Genomic DNA, 10280 nt, shown 5'->3' with positions numbered 1-10280 from the left:
TCTTGATCTCCTGACTTTGTGATCCGCCCGCCTTGGCCTCCCAAAGTGCTGGGATTACAGGCGTGAGCCACTGCGCCTGGCCGAGATGTGCTTTCTTCTGTTAAAAGTTTTCCCCCTCACCACCCACCCCTACACCCAGGGCACAGAGAAGAAACTGGGAGAGCTGGGAAGTTGTTGCAATTGTCAGGTTTGTACAATTTTGGGGGGAGCTTTTTGTAGCCATGGGACTGGAGTACTCCTGAATCCCCAGCTTCCTATCTACTGTTGAAACGCACACCCTGCTAATGAGGGCTTGTTAACTTACGTCCCTCTAGATCCTTTGGGAGCCTGGATACAAAGGAGGGTGCTGGTTGATGTAACAGTTTGATTTTAAATTCTGTCTTCCTCAGCAGATACTGCTTCCATTAGAACATAGGGAAGCTCTGTGTTGGTGACCAGGAAATACTGGTAGAACATTCGCCCCTGCCTACCCCTCCAGCCTCACTTCCTACTGTTTCCCCCACTTTTGTTCTCCATTTTCATTGGTTTCCTTTTCTTCTTTGAATCAGTCAAACTCCTTTCTGCCTCAGGGCCTTTGCACATGCCTTTTCTTTCCCCTTAAACTTCATGAGTTTAGCTTCTTTGTGTCATCCATTCTCCGCTCAAATGCCACCTCTCCAAGGAGGCTCCCCGACCACCTTTTTGAATATTTGCCCTTATTGTTTACTATCCTAAAACTATGTTTCATTTTGGGGTTAACCCTTACTGCTCTCTGAATATTCCCTATTTATGCAGATTCTTGACCACAGAGTTTTATATTTTATGTTTTACCTTTGTTGTTCCTTCAGCCCTTCCAGCAGCTTTGTAATAAATCCCTTGTATTAAATATTCTCTTGTAAAAATACCTACCAGATTTCTCTTTTCCCTCCTCAAGATATTTTACCAGCACTTGCTGGAAAACTGTCATATGACAAATTTTGTTGAAATAAGACACTTCACTACCACATGCCTGAAAACTACCAAAACTGATGTCTGTAACGTGGAGTGCCCCCATTAGATGTGGTATCTTTATGCAGTGCACAACCTGCCCAACCGTACAAAACAGCCTTCCTCTTTCCTTCTAGACCCGTGCTATCCAATACAGTAACTGCTGGCCACGTGTGGCTACTGAGCACCTGAAATGTAGCTAGTCCAAATTGAGATGTGCTGTCAGTATAAAATACATACTCGTTTTCAAAGACTTGATATGAAAACAAGAAAAGAACGTAAAGTATCTCATTCACAATTGTTTTACATTAATTAAACTTTGACATGATTGTATTTGGGATACATTGGGTTATTAAACTTAACTTCACCTCTTTCTTTCTTTCCTTCCTTCTTCTTTTTTTTTTTTTTCTTTTGAGACAAGGTGTCACTCTGTCTCCCGGGTTGGAGTGCAATGGCGCGATCTCACCTCACTGCAACCTCCACCTCCTGGGTTTAAGTGATTCTCATGTCTCAGCCTCCTGAGTAGCTGAGATTACAGGCGCTCACCACCAGGCCCGGCTAATTTTTGTATTATTATTATTTTTTTTTTTGCAGAGACAGAGTTTTGCCATGTTGGTCAGGCTGGTCTCGAACTTCTGACCACAGGTGATCCGCCCACCTCAGCCTCCCAAAGTGCTGGGATTACAGGCCTGAGCCACCACTCCCGGCCTTTTCTTCTTGTTTTAATGTGGCTACTAGAAAATTGGAAATGACATAAGCAGCTCAGCATTATTTCTACTAAATACCACTACTCTAGGGTTTGAGCTCTGTGAGAACAGGGGTCCTGACTGTCTTGGTGATGGCTAGATTCTCAGAACTTGGCAAAATTCATGTTATCGAGCTGGCACTCAGTGTGCATCTGCTGAATGAAGAGAGAGGTGTCCTCACCTGGCAGGAGTCTCTACCCGCCTCGTCACCGGCGCAGAACATGGTGTCATCTATCTGTCTTGGGTAGGCATCCTCGCACCTTTTCTGACTTAGCACGCTGATATTCAGGCACTGGAGGACCTTAGGGAAGTGCACTGTCAAACAGGAACACAATGAGAGGTGGAGAAAGATGGAAGGTGGCAGAGATGGGTCGGTATCAAGAAGAACCTGGACACTCACCTTGGGGACTTCTGGTTGTCCCCCAGCCAGATACCAAGCACTTTGTCCCAGCAGAGGGACAATGAGAGGAGACGTTGATGGGTCTGACATCTTTACTGGAATGAATTCTTCTATTCAGTTTGATGAGCATGAGGTCATTAGAGTGGCCAGGGTGGGAGTAGCCAGGGTGGGGGATGGATTTGATCCCCTGGAACATCTGCTGCCCAGATTCATAAACTGGTGACAGGGAGTAGTGGCCGAGACGGACTCTGAAAACTCTGAGGAAGATGGGGCAGGTCACCACCAGCACTGATCTCTATCTCCATGTCCAACGCCAATCCCAACCCCACACCCAGCCCCAGCCCCAGTCCCACCCTCACCCCCAGTCCGCAAACCATCCTCAACTCCATCTTGGTCTCCAATTCCATGCCTGTCCCCATCCCAATCACAATTCCAAACCCATCCCATTCCCAACCCTAATCCTTTCCCTACCCAGAAGCCATCACACATGCATTCTCGAGCCCAAATCCAACCATCCCCAACCCCAACCCAAATTCCAGTCCCCACCCTTAATTCTATATCTGTTCCCAATCCCAACACTATCTCCATTCTATCTTCATTTCCACCCCAGCACGATTTTCACCCACCCCCAATTCTAAAGCCAATCCCAGTTCCACCTCCATCCCAAACCATTCAACCAATATACGCTCCTAACCCCAATTCCACCTCCATCCCAAACCGTTCAACAATTACACGCTCTTAACCTGGAATCCAACCCATCCTTAGCTCCTTCCCGTTCCCTACCACAACACTCTCCCCTCTCCAACCTCATCCTCCCACCCTACTCTCCAGCAAAACTCCGTCCTTAGTCCTATCCCCAACTTGACCTCCTCCTGCTCCCACATCCCCAACCCGTCCCCACCAGCCCTCACCTCCATGCCCCCCAATCCCACTTCCCCGTCCCCACCAGCCCTCCTCTTGGAACTCCCACTCACTTCTTCCTGCAGTGGGCGGCCGTGAGCAGCCACTGTGGATGCACCAACACTCCCCCGCAGTAGAGCTGGTTGGGCCCTAGCAACAGCGCAGCCTGCCACGGCTGGGTGTGCTTATCGCAGTCGGACCCGTTGATGATGCGACTGCTGCTGTCATCCGACCGGGCATCGTCCCCGGCCCCAGCTCCCAGGTCCTGGTTGCTCCCAGAGGGCACGGTGTTAGACGGATTGTCACAGGAAACATCATCGTTGGCGAGAACATGCTCTGAGGACGGAAAATGGGTTGGGCGGGGCTCAGAGGCGGGGCTTGGGCTCGGGGTGGGTCTCAGACTCAAGAGGCCAGACCTGCTAGAGGGTGGGTGTCTGACCTGCTGAGGGGGCGGGGCCAGGGTTTAGAGGCGGGGCCTGGAGAATAAGAGTGGCACCGCTCAAGACCAGGCTCAAGCTCAAGGACAGAGCCCAGGCTCAGGTAGTGTTGCTGGACTCTAACTGGACCTCACGGATTCCTGGAATTGGCTAGAACTAAATGGGAGGATAAAATTGGGTACGGGATTCCTGGACAAGCTCAGGGGTAGAGCCAAGGCTGTGGGGGCTGGAGCCTGGGGATGGGAGGGAGACCAGGGCTTTAGGGATGGAACTGGTCTCAGGAAGTGGGGTCAGGCCTCAGTGAGTGGGGTCAGGGCTGGAGGCAGGAAGGGGTTTGGAATCGACTTGGTCAGGGCCAAGGCCAGGGTTACATGTTAGAGTCTCCTATAAAGAGCTCTGACTTTGTGCGGGGTGCACTGGCTCACACCTGTAATCCCAGCACTCTGGGAGGCTGAGGCGGGCGGATAACCTGAGGTTGGGAGTTCGAGACCAGCCTGGCCAACAAGGTGAAACCCCGTCTCTACTAAAAACACAAAAATTAGCCAGGCGTGGTGGTACGCGCCTGTAATTCCAGTTACTCAGGAGGTGGAGGCACGAGAATCACTTGAACCCGGGAGGCAGAGGTTGAAGTGAGCCGAGATCGCGCCACTGCACTCCAGCCTGGGAGAAAGAGCAAGACTCTGTCTCCAAAAAAAAAAAAAAAAAACCCTCTGACTTCTGACTCTGACTTTGAAGGGGGTTCTAGAACGTGCCCACAGAATAGGGACTGGAGCCTGGCTCAAAGGGTTGCAGCCTGAGGCGGGGTCAACTAGAGTCTGGCGTAGGGGCATGGTTGAGGAAAGGAGGTGGGGTCAGAGCTCATGGGCGGAGCTAGGGTTCCCAAAGCTAGAGCAGGAAAGAAGGGCTCAGCTTAGGGGGCCACGTGGAGGGGAAGAGCAGGCATAGGTTTCTGAATTCTCGGATACAACCTTGCCTCCTGGATCCTGTCAATCCCCTCCTCTCATATACAGACCTACGGACTACATACATGCCCCCCTCCATCATCAGTTCTCCCATGCCCATTCACTGGTTCTTACTCCTTTTTTTCTTTTTCTTTTCTCTTTCTTTTTTTTTTTTTTTTTTTTTTTGAGAGTTTTGCTCTTGTTGCCCAGGCTGGAGTGCAATGGGGCGATCTCGGCTCACCGCAACCTCCACCTCCCGGGTTCAAGCGATTTTCCTGCCTCAGTCTCCCGAGTAGCTGGGATTACAGGCATGCGCCACAACACCAGCTAATTTTTTGTATTTTTAGTTGAGACGGGGTTTCACCGTGTTGGCCAGGCTGGTCTCCAACTCCCGACCTCAGGTGATCCGCCCTCCCTGGCCTCCCAAAGTGCTGGGATTACAGGCGTGAGCCACCGCGCCTGGCTTGGTTCTTACCCTTGCTAATGGCCCTAGCACCACCATCACTCACGAACTCACCCCGAGAACCACGCACACAACAGCAGTAACATCCAAGTGTGTACGCAGTTCTGCAGACAGGCACCAGGCTTGACAGTACGCTCTGTTCCAGGTACACTACGCTCATCAGGTACAGTACGTCCTGGCAGCCTTGCGGATCCACACTCATTCTACAGTGTCTCAGTGCCGCAAGATGCCATGTTGCATAGATGTATGACTGCCACATATCTGGTTTCCGCACACGGCATCATCACCTCAAGTCGGTCACCCAGCACCATTCCCAGAGACAGCCATCTCTGCATCCCTTTATCTCCAGGCAGAGACAGAAACTTCTCCAGACACACAGCTGCACCATCACACATGACCGTATGTATTTATCACGGCTCACAGCAGACACACACAGTCACGTACAGTCACTCCCTACATAGAGCTTCAGTAGTCACAAGGTCACAAATACAGGTCAACCCATAATTCGCACTCAGCCACAATCACATAAATTTGCCTGCAAGCACACAGTCACTATCTTTCCATGGGTGATGACCGCTTTTGTGCACGAAATCCTGGGACCTCAGGACAGGACCTGCAGATCCTGCCAGTCATATACAAAGCCAAGTCCTCCCACACACAGCCAAATACACAAGTAAACACCCCCAGTGCCACATGCATTCACCCACATCACTGGTGGAGCCACACACAATCTTAAATGCACACACATATCATGAAACCACAAACATACAGCCTCTAAGGGTCAGTGCCACCTGCCGCACCAGTCACTTGATGTGGGAAAGGCATCCCTTTCTCCCCGAACACACACTGTGGCAGTCACAGGGCCCATACAATCGCACAACCACAAATACAGACCGAGACTCACATTCACCCCAGTCCCGGAGGTCACCCCAGGGCTCACACAGTTCCCAGGGGACAGGCACTCTAGTGACGCAGAGAACAGTCCTCCCTATCCCACGCCCCCACCCCAGAGTTTGGTTACCTGTGACCCCAGAAGCAAGGCTGTGATCAGAGCACAGAGCACCCACATCCCAGTGGGGTCCTTGCTGTAGACATGGCCGCTGCGACCTGGAAATGGGGGATGTCAGAGGGATTGGGGAGGTCCCAGGCAATCCAGGAGCCCCTTAACTCACTCCTCTTCTCTCCCCTTACCTTATTTTCCCCGGGTAGAGAGGAAGCACAAGGAACGCTTGCCACCATACAGCACTGTGCTGAGATCTCGGTGTCTACTTATGGATATTCAGGGAAGATAGTGAGTCTTAGCAATTCCTCCAGATGGGCCGATGGGGGTAAATGACAGGAGAAAGAGTGGTGTGCAGGAGCACAGACACTCTCATTCACTGCCGGTCTGAGCCACCCTACCCCAGGTCTCACCTGCCCTGTCCCCCAGGTAGGGGGTGGGGGATTTGCTTCAAGTTCAGCCGCGGATTTCTCAGGCGCCTGCACCTTCCTGGCACTGCTCCTTCCCCTGGGCCTCTGGGCACCAGGCTGAGTTATAAACCACCCACTGCCCCTGGGGCAATTCCCGGCAATGGAGGTGCTATTGGGCTTAGCAATCGCCTCCTGCTCCCCATCTCCACCCCAGAGCACCACCCCGTCTCAAATACCACTCCTAACGTCCCTGGCTCAGTAGGATGGGGGAGGGGTCTCCATAAGCCAGGCCCAGCCCCTTCCCCTGCCTCCCCAGCCCTTAGGGATCTGGCTTCTCAACCAACCTGTGTCACTATTCCTGCGCCTTGGATGCTTGCTTTCTTCTCTGCGGTTTTTGCTCATTCACCACTGTCTGTTTCCCCGTCGATACTCCTCTTCCATCTTTTGTCTCTGTTTTTTTCTTTTTTTTTTTTTTCAGAGTCTTCTTCCATCTCTCTGTGGGTTCTCCCAGGCTATTTTTTTTTGAGTCTCTCCATATCTCGTGTCTCTCTCCACCTCCTCTCTCCTTCCTCTCTCCCTCTCATCTCTGTCTCTCTCTTCTTGTCTAGCTCTCTCGCTCTCTCTCTCCTCTCTCTCTCTCTCTCTCATCCCTCTCTCCTGTCATGTCTTGAGCCTTGTTTTCTCTCCTCCTTGGGCCACAAAGTGGTGCTGTCTCCCCCGTTCCTCGCTCTCTGTCTTTCTATGCTCTTGATTCTCATCTTTTTAATAGGTTCGCGTGATTTGTCAAATATACCTTGAGCTCTCAGCCGTTTATTTTCCCTTTAATTCACTTCTGCTCCAATCTGTGACCCAAAGCACTTTTTTTTTTTTTTTTTTTTTGGTATAGCTAAGGTATAACACCTGGTTGTTTGTTTATTTGTTATTTAGACAGAGTCTGCTCTGTCCGCCCAGGCTGGAGGGCAGTGGTGTGATCTTGGCCCACTGCAACTCTGCCTCCTTGTGTGTTCAACGCGACTCTCATGCCTCAGCCCTTCCGGAGTAGCTGGAATTACAGGTGCCCCAAGGTGCCCGCTGATTTTTTTTTTTTTTTTTTTTTTTTTTTTAAGTAGAGAATGGGGTTTCACCGTGTTTGGCACAGGCTGGTCTTGAACTCCTGGCTCAAATGATTCACCCCACAACTCTGCCTCCAAAGTGCTGGAATTACAGGCGTGAGCACACCATTGCCCTGGCCAAACTGCATATTTAAAGGGTGGAAGTCTGATGGCTTTAGGTACTGTCACATCCATCACCATAATCAAGAGGATGATCATAGACACCACCCTGAAAACTGTGCTCCTGCCCCTTTGCGTGTATCTGGGACTCTCTGTTAATCTCTCTTTCTTTACACCCTCTGTCCCCTTTGTATTCTTTCTGTATCTTCTCTTTTCTCTCTGACTTTGTGTGCCCCTGTGTCCCAGGCTCTCTGTTGTGTTTCTCTGTGTTTCTGTATTTGTATTATTCTTGTCTCTCTCTCTTACCCCCAGTCCTTCCTCCTTCCCTGGTCTTTCTGCCTCTCACTCCCTGCATTTTGGGCAGGGGAGACTCAAGCCACTTTGCAGAGGGAGCCCTCAATCCTTCTCTTGCCTGCACTCTGGGCCCAGAAGAGGCAGGGACCCAGTCTGGAACCGCAGGTGCGTGGGCTCGGCTGGGTGTGGCCAGGCTGGGTGAGAACGTTGGCAGGGCTACTTGTTGATGGGAAAATAGATCAAGGAGGCCCAGGAAAGGGGCAGATGGCTTGGGCAATGGGTATTGGGGTGGGGAACCCGAAAGGTGACTTCTCGCCTCCCCACTCTAGGCCATCTGAGGCCGCCCTCTCCTGACCTCGTCCTCTATGCCAGTTTTCTTTCCCGTCTGCTGCCAGCTACTTTGCTAATGTCCCTTCCGTGTCTCTTGTTCTCTTGTCCTCACTAGGAAGTAAGAACTAAACTAAACATTCATCTGTGATGTGCCAAGACAGCAGGTGTCCCGTGAACAATCAGACTCAGGTGTCCGTGAACAATCAGAGCTCAGGTGTCCGTGAACAAAATGACAAAGACTCCTGAACATGCTGTCCTCTTTGAGCCCTCATTCCTTGAGGGTAAAAAACCAACCAAGCTGTATTGCTCACATCTGTAATTCTTTGAAGGGGAGATTTTAGAGCACTCAAGACTGGTTTTAGTGCACAGCAAAACAAAACAAAACAAAAAAACCCAAAATTACAAAAACCTATTCTGAGGTTTATTTTGATTACGAGAATTAATATCTCATTCATTAAAGTGACAAAACCATGGCCGGGCGTGGTGGCTCATGTCTGGAATCCCAGCACTTTGGGAGGCCAAGGCGGGTGGATCACCTGAGGTCAGGAGTTTGAGACCAGCCTGGCCAACATGGGGAAACCCCGTCTCTACTAAAAATACAAAAATTAGCCGGGTGTGGTGGTGCACGCCAGTAATCCCAGCTACTCAGGAGGCTGAGGCAGGAGAATCGCTTGAACTTGGGAGGTGGAGGTTGCAGTGAGCTGAGATCACGCCATTGCACTCCAGCCTGGGAGACAAGAGTGAAACTCCATCTCAAAATTAATTAATTAATTAATTAATTAAGTGACAAAACCAGTGACCTACTTCTTCCTTAGTCTTTTAAGTTGTTTACAACCCATTTTGGTCTAGATAAATCTTTTTTTTTCTTTCTTTTAGACATCTGTTGCTTTTATTTATTTATTTTTTAAATTTATTTATTATTATTTTTTGAGACAGAGTCTCGCTCTGTTGCCCTGGCTGGAGTGCAGTGGCGCAATCTTGGCTCACCGCAACCTTCGCCTCCTGGGTTCAAACGATTCTCCTGTCTCAGCCTCCCATGTAGCTGGGACTACAGGAGGCACACTGGCTAATTATTTTTTTGTATTTTAGTAGAGACGGGGTTTCACCATGTTAGCCAGGATAGTCTCGACCTCCTGACCTCGTGATCCGCCCGCCTCGGCCTCCCAAAGTGCTGGTATTACAGGCGTAAGCCACCACGCTCGGCCTATGGGGTCCTTATAATAATGTTTGCTCCTATTTACAAACTAAGTTAATTAAACACCTTCAGACATTTTAAACTACATTTCTAAAATCAACACGTTCAATCTCTTCTGGAATTCCCTTGATTTTTAGGCAACACTTTCAAAGCACTGAAGTGAGTTTGTACATCTGAGTGTACAGATGTACTCATAAATATATATGATCCATGTTGCATTCTTTCAGATATCCCAATGCTGGAAATTAACTTGGTGTAACGCCATCTTAAAAATCACAGCTCGGCCGGGCGCGGTGGCTCAAGCCTGTAATCCCCAGCACTTTGGGAGGCCGAGACGGGCGGATCACGAGGTCAGGAGATCGAGACCATCCTGGCTAACACGGTGAAACCCCGTCTCTACTAAAATACAAAAAACTAGCCGGGCGAGGTGGCGGCGCCTGTAGTCCCAGCTACTCGGGAGGCTGAGGCAGGAGAATGGCGTGAACCCGGGAGGCGGAGCTTGCAGTGAGCTGAGATCCGGCCACTGCACTCCAGCCTGGGTGACAGAGCGAGACTCCGTCTCAAAAAAAAAAAAAAAAAACAAAACCCAATTATTACACATTTAAAGCTGAAGTCACAAGGCTTTCCTTATAACAGGTGAAATTCTCTTAGACACACAGTCACCTAAAATACCGAAAGTGTAGAGATTCTGCTTTAAAAAAATAAAATTCATATGAATGTTTGGATGTCTAAACCTTTTAATGCTCAGTTCCAAAACATATCAGAATTACAAGAAGACTTCAGTACAGAAGAGTGGTTAGAAGCCCAAACTGTGGCACCAGCCCCTAGCATTTAAATTCTGGTGCGGCCACCTACTAGCTGTGAGACTTTGGTCACACCATGGACCCACTCTGTGCCTTGGTTTCCCTGTCTGTAAAATGGGAACAATAATGGTATCCACCTCACAGGCTTGCAATGAGGATCAAATTAGTTAATACACGTAAGGCA

General features: G+C 49.8%; 1 protein-coding gene across 5 annotated transcripts in view; it reads right to left on the bottom strand.

The window, feature by feature from the left end:
- KLK5 (kallikrein related peptidase 5) overlaps positions 1-10280 on the bottom strand; it is a 22269-nt gene that overhangs the window by 3844 nt on the left and 8145 nt on the right. For 2 of the 5 annotated variants that reach the window (XM_017876477.1, XM_017876476.1), the window contains exons 3-5: positions 3087-3348; positions 2113-2369; positions 1894-2027 (exon numbers count right to left, since the gene is read on the bottom strand). The exons of the other annotated variants lie outside the window; for them this stretch is intronic. In XM_017876477.1, the coding sequence (XP_017731966.1) occupies positions 1894-2027; positions 2113-2369; positions 3087-3348 (653 nt within the window). The remainder of the gene's footprint in view (positions 1-1893; positions 2028-2112; positions 2370-3086; positions 3349-10280) is intronic. 5 annotated transcript variants of the gene reach the window in all.

Source organism: Rhinopithecus bieti, unplaced genomic scaffold, assembly GCF_001698545.2.
Source record: "Rhinopithecus bieti isolate Rb0 unplaced genomic scaffold, ASM169854v2 scaffold_10264, whole genome shotgun sequence".
In the NCBI taxonomy this organism is placed as follows: Eukaryota; Metazoa; Chordata; class Mammalia; order Primates; family Cercopithecidae; genus Rhinopithecus; species Rhinopithecus bieti.
Note: the sequence above shows the minus strand (reverse complement) of the source record. Positions and strands in the feature narration are given on the sequence as shown.